The sequence below is a fragment of the Zalophus californianus genome, chromosome 2, assembly GCF_009762305.2.
Source record: "Zalophus californianus isolate mZalCal1 chromosome 2, mZalCal1.pri.v2, whole genome shotgun sequence".
NCBI classification, from domain to species: Eukaryota; Metazoa; Chordata; class Mammalia; order Carnivora; family Otariidae; genus Zalophus; species Zalophus californianus.
The window spans coordinates 123545809-123560295 of NC_045596.1; the positions used below are offsets into that span (position 1 = coordinate 123545809).

The 14487-nt window shown below is 39.3% G+C and overlaps 1 protein-coding gene across 2 annotated transcripts in view; it reads left to right on the forward strand.

Annotated features, from left to right (window-relative positions):
* Positions 1 to 14487, forward strand: part of ARHGAP10 (Rho GTPase activating protein 10) — a 341466-nt gene that overhangs the window by 180682 nt on the left and 146297 nt on the right. For both annotated transcript variants that reach the window (XM_027599802.2, XM_027599803.2), the window contains exons 14-15: positions 7082 to 7156; positions 13497 to 13584. In XM_027599802.2, the coding sequence (XP_027455603.1) occupies positions 7082 to 7156; positions 13497 to 13584 (163 nt within the window). The remainder of the gene's footprint in view (positions 1 to 7081; positions 7157 to 13496; positions 13585 to 14487) is intronic.

Below are 14487 nucleotides of genomic sequence, written 5' to 3' on the forward strand. Positions count from 1 at the left end.
AAAAGTGGATGGTATTTTGATGGGGATTGCATTGAATGAGTAGATTGCTCTAGGTAGCATTGACATCTTCACAGTGTTGGTTCTCCCAATCCATGAGCATGGAACGTTTTTCCATTTCTTTGTGTCTTCTTCAATTTCTTTCATGAGTATTTTATAGTTTTCTGAGTACAGACCCTTTGCCTCTTTGGTTAAATTTATTCCTAGGTATCTTATGGTTTTGGGTGCAATTGTAAATGGGATCGACTCCTTGATTTGTCTCTCCTCTGTCTTGTTGTTGGTGTATAGGAATGCCACTGATTTCTGTGCGTTGATTTTATAGCCTGCTACTTGACTGAATTCCTGTATGAGTTCTAGCAGTTTTGGGGTGGAGTCTTTTGGGTTTTCCACATACATTATCATATCATCTGCAAAGAGTGAGAGTTTGACTTCCTCTTTGCCGATTTGGATGCCTTTGATTTCTTTTTGTTGTCTGATTGCTGTGGCTAGGACTTTTAATACTATGTTGAATAGCAGTGGTGAGAGTGGACATCCCTGCCGCGTTCCTGACCTTAGGGGAAAAGCTCTCAGCCTTTCCCCATTGTGAATGATATTCGCTGTAGGTTTTTCACAGATGGCTTTTATGATATTGAGGTATGTACCCTCTAACCCTATACTCTGAAGAGTTTTGATCAAGAAAGGATGCTGCACTTTGTCAAATGCTTTTTCTGCATCTATTGAGAGGATCCTATGATTCTTGTTCTTTCTTTTGTTAATGTATTGTATCACGTTGATTGATTTGCAGATGTTGAACCAGCCTTGCAGCCCAGGGATAAATCCCACTTGGTTGTGGTGAATAATCCTTTTAATGTACTGTTGGATCCTATTGGCTATATCCCATAGTATTTTGGTGAGAATTTTTGCATCCATGTTCATCAAGGATATTGGTCTGTAATTCTCCTTTTTGATGGGGTCCTTGTCTGGTTTTGGGAGAGTTCAGAAGTTTTCCTTCCATTTCTATTTTTTGGAACAGTTTCAGGAGAATAGGTATTAATTCTTCTTTAAATGTCTGATAGAATTCCCCTGGGAAGCCGTCTGGCCCTGGGCTTTTGTTTCTTGGGAGATTTTTGATGACTGCTTCAATTTCCTTAGTGGTTATAGGTCTGTTCAGGTTTTCTATGTCTTCCTGGTTCAATTTTGGTAGTTGATACATCTCTAGGAATTGCACCCATTTCTTCCAGGTTATCTAATTTGCTGGCATAGAGTTGCTCATAATATGTTCTTATAATTGTTTGTATTTCTTTGGTGTTGTTTGTGATCTCTTCTCTTTCATTCATGATTTTGTTGATTTGGGTCATTTCTCTTTTCTTTTTGTTATGTCTGGCCAGGGGTTTATCAATCTTGTTAATTCTTTCAAAGAACCGTCTCCTAGTTTCGTTGATCTGTTCTACTGTTCTTTTGGTTTCTAGTTCATTGATTTCTGCTCTGATCTTTATTATTTCTCTTCTCCTGCTGGGTTTAGGCTTTATTTGCTGTTCTTTCTCCAGCTCCTTTAGGTGTAGGGTTAGGTTGTGTATTTGAGACCTTTCTTGTTTCTTGAGAAAGGCTTGTATTGCTATATACTTTCCTCTCAGGACTGCCTTTGCTGTATCCCAAATATTTTGAACAGTTGTGTTTTCATTTTCATTGGTTTCCATGAATTTTTTTAATTCTTCTTTAATTTCCTGGTTGACCCATTCATTCTTTAGTAGGATGCTCTTTAGCCTCCATGTATTTGAGTTCTTTCCGACTTTCCTTTTGTGATTGAGTTCTAGTTTCAAAGCATTGTGGTCTGAAAATATGCAGGGAATGATCCCAATCTTTTGGTACCGGTTGAGACCTGATTTGTGACCTAGGATGTGATCAATTCTGGAGAATGTTCCATGGGCACTAGAGAAGAATGTGTGTTCCGTTGCTTTGGGATGGAATGTTCTGAATATGTCTGTGAAGTCCATTTGGTCCAGTGTGTCATTTAAAGTCTTTATTTCCTTGTTGATCTTTTGCTTAGATGATCTGTGCATTTCAGTCAGGGGGGTGTTAAAGTCTCCCACTACTATTGTATTGTTGTCAATGTGTTTCTTTGCTTTTGTTATTAATTGCCTTATATAATTGGCTGATCCCATGTTCAGGGCATAGACATTTACAATTGTTAGATCTTCTTGTTGGATAGACCCTTTAAGTAGGATATAGTGTCCTTCCTCATCTCTTATTACAGTCTTTGTTTTAAAATCTAGTTTGTCTGATATAAGGATTGCCACCCCAGCTTTCTTTTGGTGTCCATTAGCATGGTAAATGGTTTTCCACCCCCTCACTTTCAATCTGGGGGTGCCTTTGGGTCTAAAATGAGTCTCTTGCAGACAGCATATGGATGGGTCTTGTTTTTGAATCCAGTCTGATCGCCTGTGTCTTTTGATTGGGGCATTGAGCCCATTTACATTCAGGGTAACTATTGAAAGGTATGAATTTAGTGCCATTGTATTGCCTGTAAGGTGACTGTTACTGTATGTTGTCAGTGTTCCTTTCTGATCTTTGCTGCTTTTAGGCTCTCTCTTTGCTTAGAGGACCCCTTTCAATATTTCTTGGAGGGCTGGTTTCGTGTTTGCAAATTCCTTTAGTTTTTGTTTGTTCTGGAAGCTTTTTATCTCTCCTTCTATTTTCAGTGACAGCCTAGCTGGATATAGTATTCTTGGCTGCATATTTTTCTCGTTTAGTGCTCTGAAGATATCTTGCCAGTCCTTTCTGGCCTGCCAGGTCTCTGTGGATAGGTCTGTTGCCAATCTAATGTTTCTACCATTGTAGGTTACATGTCTCTTCTCCCGAGCTGCTTTCAGGATTTTCTCTTTGTCTCTGAGACTCGTAAGTTTTACTATTAGATGTCGGGGTGTTGACCTTTTATTATTGATTTTGAGAGGGGTTCTCTGTGCCTCCTGGATTTTGATGCCTGTTTCCTTCCTCACATTAGGGAAGTTCTCTGCTATTATTTGCTCCAATATACCTTCTGCCACCCTCTCTCTCTCTTCTTCTTCTGGGATCCCAATTATTCTAATGTTGTTTCGTCTTATCGTATCACTTATCTCTCGAATTCTGCCCTCGTGATCCTGTAGTTGTTTCTCCCTCTTTTTCTCAGCCTCTTTATTTTCCATCATTTGGTCTTCTATATCGCTGATTCTCTCTTCTGCCTCATTTATCCTAGCAGTTAGTGCCCCCATTTTTGATTGCACCTCATCAATAGCCTTTTTGATTTCGACTTGGTTAGATTTTAGTTCTTTTATTTCTCCAGAAAGGGTTTCTCTAGTAACTTCCACGCTTTTTTCAAGCCCAGCTAGTATCTTTAAAGTCATGATTCTGAACTCTAGGTCCGACATCGTACTAATGTCCGTATTGAGTAGGTCCCTGGCTGACGGTACTACCTCTTGTTCTTTTTGCTGAGGTGATTTTTTTCGTCTTGTCATTTTGTCCAGAGGAGAATAGGTGAATGAGAGAACAAAATGCTAACAGGTTTACAACGTCCCCAGCAAATATACTATATACAAAGGAGAAAAGACCTGAAGCCAGGGGAAAAGAAAGGGAAAGAAAGAAAAAAGAAAGAGGAAAAAAAAAAAAAAAGAAAAAAACAAAAACAGAACAATATAAAAAAAGCAGAATATGATCAAATATGATCAGACTAGTGTATAGATCAGTGCCACACACTAGATTTTCGGCGTATTTTGGTCTGTTAGAAAAAAGTGCCTCCTAAAATTTTAAAGGAAGAAAGACATATATGTACAAAATAAGGGTTGATACAATGAAGGGATGGAAGATGACTGTGAAGATGAAAATTATAAAAGATTTTATAAAAGGACTTGATAAGATAAGAAGTTGTTTGAAAAAAGAAAGATTTAAGAAAAAAAAGAAAAAGGGAGAGAATGTGATCAGGCAGGAGACTAGAACAAAGCCATACACTAGTGATTTAGGGTATATTTTGATCTGTTAGAAGAAACTGTATCTCAAAATTTTAAAGAGAGAACAACATATATATATATATGCCAAAAATAAGGGTAACTACTATGAAGGGATAAAATATGACTCTAAAAATGAAAAATAAAAAAAATTTTTTTTTTTTAAAAAGGAATTGATAAGATGTTGGTTGAAAAAGGGAAAAAGAAAAATAAAAAAAAAGTTAACAAAAATTAACTTTGATGAACTAATGAATCATGGTAAAAAAAAGCCATGAATTCTATGTGCAGTATTCCCCTAGCGCTGGAGTTCTCCCGTTCTCCTTGATCGGTGAACTTGGTCTTGGCTTGCTGGCTGCTCGTGCTGATCTTCTGGGGGAGGGGCCTGTTGCTCTGGTTTCCAAATGTCTTTGCCGGAGGCGGAATTGCCCCGCCCTTGTCGGTCCGGGCTAAGGAAGCTGCTTGGGTTTGCTCTCAGGAGCTTTTGTTCCCTGCAAGCTCTCGGCACAGCTCTGGAGGACCAGGGCAAAAATGGTGGCCTCCCAATCTCCACCCGGAGGAGCCGAGAACTTGGGGCCCCGCTCCTCAGTGCGCCCCCCAGAGAAAAGCAGTCACTCCCGTCTCCCTGGTCTCCGGCCGCACTCCGTGCTCACCCGGCCTGTGACCGAGCGTTGCTATCTCTGGCACCCGACCCCCGTGTGGAGTCTCCAAACCCAGCAGATCCCTGCGGTGCGTTCCTGCGCCGCTCCTCCCTGGGAAGGAAGGGGAGTCTCCCCGGCTCTGCCGCTTGTTGGGTCCCTGCTGGAGGATCAGTGGCCCGACTGGGCCGCGGATCACAGTTTATGGCCACCCCGAGCTGAGAGCCCGCACCTCGGCTCCGTCTATGCAGCAGTCTTCCCCGCTCCGATACCTGGGAGCTCTGCCGCACTCAGGCACCCCCGGTCTTTCTGTGACCCCATGGGTCCTGAGACCCCACTGTCCCGGGAGGATTCCACCCCCTGCTTAGCCACCGCAGCGACGTCCCTCAGCGGAGCCAACTTCTAAAAGGTCCGATTTTGTGCTCCGCGGCTCTATCACTTGCCAGAAGCGGCGGAGGCCCCTCCCCCGCCGTCTATCCTCCCGAATATCGCCTCGGATTCACTTCTCCGCACGTCCTGCCTTCCAGTAAGTGGTCGCTTCTCTGTTCAGAGAGTTGTTGCTACTCTCCTCTTCGATCTCCTGTTGAGTTCGTAGGTGTTCAGAATGGTTTGATCCCTATTCAGCTGAATTCCTGAGACCAGACGAATTCTACCTCTCCTACTCCTCCGCCATCTTGCTCCGCCCCCTGTTTCCCAACTTCTTATAGGAACATTGGTCATACTGGTTTAGGGCCTACCCTAATGACTTAATTTTTAACTTAATTACCTCTTTTAAAGACTTTATTTCCAAACAGTCAAATTCTGAGGTAGTGAGGGTTATGGATTTTGGGGGGACACAAAATTTTTCATATAATAGACAAGTAGGACATTTGAGAAGCTTAAAAAATGATTAAGGAGAAATAAATGAAAGGCAAAAAGAGAAAAGGAAAATAAAGACTTCTTTTTGCAAGGAATAATAAGAGTTTGTATGTGTGTGGTATGTAAGAATCGACAGTACATGTGTTAATATTGTCTCAGTATCCTCCCACCGTAACACAAGGTGCCAGATACTATCCTTGATCTCAGGTACCTCATTAAGACTCAGAGAAATCTCTGGTCTCTCTGCCCAAGGTCTCGGAGTTCAGGAGTGACTGAGCCTTGACCTGAATCCAGCCCTTCAGAATCTGCCTGGTATTCTATTCATCACCCATGCAGGGAGGCAAAAAGAAAGTAAGCCCCCTTGGGCAAATTCCAGGGCCTTTTGGGTGATGTTTTGTTTTGGAAACTTGAAGGATTAGAGGCATCATCTTCCTTTCAGCCAGTTGTGTTCTTGTGAGCTTTAACACCCGTAGTGCAGACCGTAACCACAGGCAGCACGCTGTAACTCTCTTGAGAAATAAAGATGAGTCTTGTTTTTTTGAAAGTCAGTATTTTATCATGAAAGGTTCCAAGCATAAAAACAGTAGAGAGAGTGGTACAGTGAACTCTCTTATATTCCTATTACTCAGGCTCAACAGTTATAAAGATTTTACTAAAATTGCTCTTAAAGCAAATCTTAGATAGGTTCCTTTCACTCTTTTCGGTATGTACCTTAAAAAAATAGCGACATTTTCTGACCTAATCTTAATGTCACTCAGAGTTTCCGGATTGCCTGAAAAATGCCCTTTTACAAGTTGGTTTGTTCAAATCAGAATCCAAACGTGCCACGTATTCGATAGAATAAATTATGTTCGATAGGACATTTTCTTGCCTTTACTTCTTGTCTGTTGTGCAAAGAGATATTTTGTTTCCCTGGCTCTGCAGAGAGAGAATGCTGTGATTTGGTTCATTTTATTTATTTATTTATTTATGTATTTATTTTTTAAAGATTTTATTATTTGAGAAAGAATGAGATAGAGAGAGAGAGAGCATGAGAGGGTCAGAGGGAGAAGCAGACCCCCCTGCTCAGGAGGGAGCCCAATGTGGGACTCGATTCCGGGACTCCAGGATCATGACCTGAGCCGAAGGCAGTTGCCCAGCCAACTGAGCCACCCAAAAACAAAAACAAAAACAGTTCTGCCTTAATTTTGAATGCATTTCCATGGTCTTAAAGAATCATCCAAATAACGATTTCTTTCTGTGTACTAATTAGCACCATGTTATTTTTAAAAGGCTAAAACTTTTCAAAAAAAACGTCAAGAATAAATAAACATAATAAACACAAAAGTTACAATGCATCTTTACAGAGTGCATTGGTACACATGAGTACTACTTAAGGAACTTCTTTCATTAACATTGACTCATTACATTTTGTCCACATGGAACATTGTTTTTATGAGATTATTTTCCAACCATAACTCATGAATACCAAGCTGCTAAAACAAGTTGGTAAACACTTGCTTTTGTCGAACGTTATTTTTATAGTCAACAGGAATGCTAATGTGAGTTAGCAAAGATTCTGAATGCAATTGTTTGTTCCCAGCTTTTAAAATATGACAGTCTTGTATTTTGCTAACACTTTGTCTCTTCCAATAGGTATAAATGACCAAGGATTGTACAGAGTTGTGGGGGTGAGTTCAAAGGTCCAGAGACTTCTGAGTATGTTGATGGGTATGCCTCTTTTCTAATCATTTTCCATGCATTATTTGTTTATGTTCATTGACTTCACCACTTAATATTTCATAGTAATGTACAGCATACTTGTGAATCTATTCTGTTCTTCTACTGCCTAGATGAGCTTTCTCCTGAGCAGAACTAGCTGATGCAGAGAAGATTAGTGTTTGCCTCAGCCCAGATATCCACTCCCTCTTTACTGACTAAGAAATGGTGGTGGTGGGGGGGTGGTGGAAAAAGAATGCAGGCTCATGGGTGAATGTCTTCTTGCCCTTGCTTCTCAGAGGAAAGAAGCAGCCAGGCCTCTGCGATTTGCATGGCTTCCAAATTGCCTGTCCAGAGTCTTGACAGTACATTTGGTTGGACAAGACCATTGGGACTCACTCATTTTTATGTTGCTTCCAAAACTGTCACTTGACAGCAAGGATCTGATTCTCCGGGATTCATTGGTATTCACAGTGGCTTGTTTGTAGTTTGCACCAGGCTCTTCTCCAGAACCATGCATGCTCCATCTGTGCTGATAACACAGTGTTCTTTGGCATCGCAGACTAGAGGAAGCCAGAAAGCGAATTCATTTCATTACCCCAGACATTACGTGAATGACAAAGCGCTTTTACATTACACGCTGCTGTCATCTCAGTGCCACCTGTAAGGGGCCCCACTTCCCTCCCCACCCCAAAGCAGGCTGCCTCTTGAGGAGTGATGATAACTCATCAGGCTGGAGGGCCTGCATGTCAAACCAATCTGTCATTTTGACCTTGCTAAATATTAATTAACTTGATATCTCACTTTAATTAATCAATATTAACAATGCCCTCAGGTATACTGTCAATGCATTTAAACCTGCCTGCATCCAAAAGCATTGTAGGGAAGACTCAGTTTTCGGAAGCATAAACCAAGATGAATAAAATCAGCTGATGTGTGGCAGATAGGATTGCTTGTTTGGCTGTATTTGAATTAAGGATTTAATAAGCAATAACCTTTTTTTTTTTTTTTAGCTATTAACCGCAGGAAAAATTGCCCGTCATCAGTTGGAGAGCTGTCTTAGAATACATTCACTTTCATGAGCTGTTTTCATTTTCTGCCTCTCTGGTTTAACTTGGGTGTGCAATTTTGGCAGTCAGATTTTCCTTTTTACCATTAGTGGGCTCCAAATTAAATAGACTCAGGTTGCCAGTGGTTCAGTAGCAGCTGGAAGAGTTTAATGGGACTCCAGCATCTGCTTTTAGTTAATTTTAAAATTAGAAACACTTCTCTCATTTCCAAGAGATGGTGTAATAATGATTAGAATTGGAAGACTCTGTTGGCATCAGAAAGGGATATACGCAAACAATGAATCGTGGATCACTACATCAAAAACTAACGATGTAGTGTATGGTGACTAACATAATAAAGTAAAATTTAAAAAAATAAAATAAGAAAGGGATATTTTGGCTGAAAGGCACACTTGGGCAGCAAATTGGTCAGAAGGATCATAGCATTATTTTTATTATCTTCTTGTTCACGTCCAAGGGAAGCTCCAACCAGGGTGTCTCCATGTTCACGCCAAAGTGTTAAGCTGTCTCAAAAGTTGTTCTTAATCTCATAAAATCCCACTTGATCTGCATCCCTGAACAAGGTGGTAGTTTGCTGTGCTCAGGGGAAATGTCTCAAGATAATCCTGAACTGGCAAGGTGTTTTAAAATACCTAAACCCTCAAAAATTCATGACCTGGAAAATGGTTTTCACTTTCCATGAGACTCAGAGCAGCGAAGTCGGGGATACAAGCATGATACAACCTGATTTCAGTTACTGACAAAGGAATGCTATGTTTTCCCAAGAAGTATTTCTCCAGGAAGTTGAAGAATTGATGAGAGTGTTATCTCCTTATTAAGGCGGGGTGGGCGCTACACAGTAGAAATTATTTTACTTAATCCATAAATAATTCCTAGTATGAATTTAAAATTGCCAGTCACAAACCTTGGATTTTTAATAGGATTAATCCACTTTCTTGTTACTTTGTTACCAACTCAAACTTAAGCTCTTAACAGAATAGATTTATTTGCTGTGTCCTAATTTAAAATTCCCTTAAGATAGCTCTTTCCATAAAAAAAAAAACCTCTTTCCATCCATCCTGATTCACTAAGTGTTCACGACAAATAATTTATACCTCTTCCAAAAAAAAAAAAAAAAGGATTTTAGAGTTTCTGTGTATTGTATATACCCTTTCCCCTGGACATTCTTTGTTTCTGTCTTTTCTCACCTCCCTATGTTGTTCTCGGGTTCTATATCTTAAAGAGAAAAAAAAAATTGGATGAGTCCGCCAGATTTTTAGCTTTGCTCTTTTAAACCAGTCCATAATTCCTCCCCTCTAGAGGAGTTAGTTCTGATGATTTTGCCCATTGTGGTACTAGGCAGTTTTTTTTTTTTTTAAGTTACCATTTCTCTAGGTAGTGTTTATTTCAAATTTGAATTTTTCAGAGTGCAGTTTGTGTGTAATGCTTTTGTTCTTTATAGAGATGAGAAATAATCTAATTTTTTAGTATCTGAGGAAAAATTCCAAGGCATTTAATATTTTTTTGACAAGAACTTCCGTTTACTTGGTTTCTTTAGTTCTTGAGAGATAATTATTTACTTGGATGTTTTTCTATTATTGCCATTTTATGTAACACATTTGTATATTGTTTGTTTGAAATGTTTTAAGTATTTAAGTACGCTTGTATAAATGTGATAATTTCTAAAGAAAGGATGCATGTTTAGTATCTTGCATATTTTCTTCACCTGTGTTGTTTTTTGGTGTTTCACCCCTGGTATTTAAGATTAAAATAAAAAATGTTTCTCTCCATTCTTCTCCTCTCCCATCTCCTCTCTGCCCCCCCTTTTCCTCCACCCCATTCTTCTCTTTTCTCCTCTGCCAACAAGAAATACTAATGACAGTTGACCATACAAAGTCCTCTAAATAGACCTGTCATCTCTACTTCTCCAGGTCAGGTCATGGTGATGGGAGTTGTTTGTCTTTTTAGTTGTCTTCCATTCTGGGAGCAGAAGATAGAGGTCTGCTAGCTTTTCCTGGACCAAGCTCCTTAAGTTTCCAAAAAAAAAAAAAAGCCCAAGTGAGCAATTGTCTTTATTCGCTTTTCAGGTGTTTTTCTTTCCTTCCCCTTTTGCTCTAACAGAGGGCATGCATAGACATAGTTTTGTAAAAGTTGTTTGTTTGTTTAAACAGAAACTTGGAGCACTTGGGGAGGGAAGGGAGAAATATCAGATGAGGTGTCTTTGGGTGAGTCATGGATTTTTTAGTAAATGGGGTGAGAATATAACAGATTAATTACAATAGTTATTGGTAGGTTAGAACTAAGATGGGTTAGAATTGTCAGTATTCTTCCCACCTCCCCACTGAAGAATGAAAACATCAGAGCAGAGTGGGGGAATTGTGAGAAAAATGTGGTGGTAGCTTATGTGTGTTGGTGAATTTGGTGGTTATTTCTACATTTAACTTGCAAAACAGGCTGGATGATTTTATTTTTAGACACAGAAACATAGAAAACAAGAAATAAAACTAATTTAGAAGTTTTACTTTAAAAAATACTACCTTGTTTATTTGTAGGACAGCTTTTTAATATGGATTGGGGGGAAAAAGTAATATAGGTGAAAAATTCTGATTTTGATTATAAAGAATATTCTCAAAATTCATTCCATCACCGTGCTCCGTCAAGTACTTTAAAGTGGGGCCCAAATCAATATTCAGAAGGGTGTCAGTACTTTGTATTTAGGTGGGGCTGAAAATTTCCAGTTTCAAAAAAAATAGAACACTGGTTACATAATTATGAAACATTAGCCCAAATAAAAAGTCAACTATTTGTATCTGTGCTTGTTAGTTTAGAGTTTTAACTAATCCATAAGGGTGTTGTCCCTTGGTCAGAAGGGAAGCAAAATTCCTTCCTTGTTTATAGTAGAACATATATTCTGATTGAACACTCAAAGCATTTTTAAAGTTTGAATCCCAAATAAGTTATTAGCCAATTTACCTGGTCCCAGTGCATCCACTGATTGTAAGAACTGCTAGGGATGATTGAGTTATTTGAAAACAGTGAAAATTTAATAGAGGATTAGTACCACAGGCCCTATGTAGTCATTAACTTCTGAAATGACAGCTACTTTTTATTCCATGAATTCAAAGGATGGCTTATTTTTCCATAGAAAGAATATTATTCTCAAAATATAGACTGATTATTTGGTAGAAAGAGGAAAATAAAAGATTTTCTTTAGAAGCCTCCTGATTTTAAAATGCTGATTTGCCGGTAGCAAGTTGATTGAAAATGTTATCTGACTTGTATGTTAAAATGAGATTTAAATAATTGATTTAATGAGAGAGAGAATATTCAGTTACTGAAGTAATTGGTTGGCAAAGCCTTTAGAACAGAATTATTTAGTCCTAGTTATAAAGGATTGCACCTTTAATCAGGGTGCTTAATTTGGTTTCTTGAATGTATCTGTGGCTTGTCTGACAAGCTCAGTAACAAATGAGTTCTGAATTGTAGGAACTGATCAAAATGTAATCAGTGTCAATTGCCATTGTTGTAGTTTATTGCATGTTGCTGTCAGTTGCTGTAATCAAGAATTGTTGAAGTGCTTAAAAAAGTCTCCAGACTTTTGAGTAATTGACTTCATATGTATGATGTTATGGCTGTGGAAGAATCATCACTTCCTGTTTTACTTTATTTTCAGAAAGTTTGAGAATAAGGTTGAGTTGCCATCTATCCTTCCTCCTGCCCAAGCCCAAGGCTTTTTCAGTGGCATGCCTGACTGAATGCAGTGGTCCTGTTCTGACAGGCTTTTCTTTTTAGTGCCTTTCAAGAGGAACTAACTAACAAGATGTTTCCTCCCCTATATAGACAAATACAGTGTTAAGGGAGGGGAAAAAAAGTCTGAAACGACTTGTTTTCTTGGGTCTTGGTTGAAACAGCATTCTGGAGTGAGGGAGAAATAAAATCTCTTCCAGGAATGTCTGATTTTTTTCCTTTGGATGATGGGAGTATAGAAAACCAGGCAAGTTTCTATCGATTGTTTAGTATCATTCATCATAACCCATTTGCTGCCCCCTCCTTTTGAGTAGGAACCACCTCTGAACGCTTATACTTTTAGTGACTCAGCTGTGGTAATTGCCTACTCATTTAAACAATTTATGGGAATCTGTACACATTCCTGATTTACTTTGCTGCTCTTCAGAGTTGAGAGCATTTACTTGATCTCCATGGTACAGCCGAAAACCTGAAGTTCTGACAGGTTTGGAACTGACTTGGTTTGGGTGGTGTAGCCACTCAGGGTGGTGGTGGGGATTTAAGCCCAGGTTTGTGATAACATGCTGCCCACCTCCCCTCCTCCCCGGTGCCTAGCCAACAGCCAGGTACAGTAGCCCAGCCTTGGAAGGATTAAAGGTACTACCATACCCAGAGTGCTTGCCTTTCCCTTTTGCACCATCCTTTCCTTTTATTTTGACCAAGACTCACTTTTTCCTTTTCAGAATTTACTACCTCCTTTCCCCTCCCATTTATTTGTTTGTTTAAGCCACACATCTTTTTCTACTGAGTTTGTTGGCTATCTGAAAGGGCATTTGGAAGAAACGCATCATTAACACTTTTAGGACAAAGAAAACTAGTTTTATTCAGAATGAATGTCAGAAGGGTTGCACAGAGGCTTCCAATAAGTATTTCTTAGACGAGCGTACAAATTGTGATGTTAATGTGAAAGTTGAGTTTAAATGTATGTATCACCTGATTGCTATTTTGATGGATCATGTGTTAATCTTCAGAAAGGTAATATGTTGAGTACAGGTCTTAGAAGCATGGGACCAAGCTTACTGTCCTTTCTTCCCACTGACTTGCCATCTTGCCATTAACAGTGCTGTTTCCCTTGTCATAACACAGTGTGATGACCATAATGCCACCTGAGACACAGTAAAATATGTAGACACTACAAATGCCACACGCTCTAAGCCATGGCTTCCAAGTAGTGTCTTTAATAATAGTAATCACTGTCAGCATTGCCATCGTTGTGGCTACATATGCTTTGAGTTGTGACTATTGAAATGCCCCACTCTGTCCAGGTCTTCCCTCCTCCCAGCCCCATCTTATCCTGTTCTTTTGATTTCCACTACAGATCTTCTGAAGTTGCTTAGGAATGTCTAATAATAGGACACAGCTTATGCTAGAAGAAACTGTGTATGTTTTTATAAGAAATCCTAGAATCAATTATTTGTGGTTTGGCCATTTAAAAGTGGAAGCTTTGTGAGCCGGTCAAGGGGGCCGTTGAATGTTCCGGGTTTTAATTACTGTTTTCTTGCTTGCTTGCTCACTAGATGTAAAAACATGCAATGAGGTGGACCTGGAGAATTCCGTAGATTGGGAAGTGAAGACAATAACAAGTGCCCTAAAACAGTACTTGAGGTAAGCTCCTCTCAGTGACAGAAAGGAAGTGTGCGCTCTTGGGCATCCAGCACACGGCAGATGCTGACTCTGCCCGGAGATCTCAGTCGTCGAGTCAAACCTTATGAAAAAGGGGGACATTTAGGAGGGATCTGTGTCTTCAAAAGTGTGGCAAGTAGTAGCTGAATGTCAGTTGTTAGATAAATTGCAACAGAATTGGAATGGATTTGGTTTTTGAAATAGATGTCTATTATAGATGTGAGTTTTAGGAGTTAAGTGTTATGAAACAGGAAGAAGGCTATTTATTGAATTCATTGACTCTTTTAGGTGAAAATGAAGATTTTTTTCGTTTAAATTTAAACCATTGAACCTAGAGGCTTATAACGATAACACGTAAATACAAAGCTATTTGAAAGGAAGTTCACTTGAGATTTTAAGATAAACTTAAGTCTTGCATTTATTATAGAAGATATTTAGGACCAGAATTAGACTAGGGCTCAGCATCTCTATGGGGCATTACCCTTTTTATAAAAAAGAAAGGAATTTAATGATAAAAAGCTTGAGATTAGATGAAGAACAATACCACGAGAGGGGAAAAAAGAAGTTTTAGTAAAAGAATGGAAAAAGGATGACGACCATAATTCCTGTGCTCCGGTGCCCCCATGGAGGACTTTGATTTTTGTGTGGCCGACAAATGACAGTGCTCCCCCAGGACTGGTTCTTGGTTACTAGCACAGAGGATTGTGTTTCAGGTATATATTATTTGGGTTTGAATGAGCACATAAAATGAACTGCTATTACATATTTTAAGCCATTCATCTATTTGAAAAATTCCAAGTCTGTAAAACCAGAGAGGTTAGTATACTGCATCCTCATGGCTCCACTACCCCGTGTCTACAGTTATCAAATTCCTACCCTTCTTGT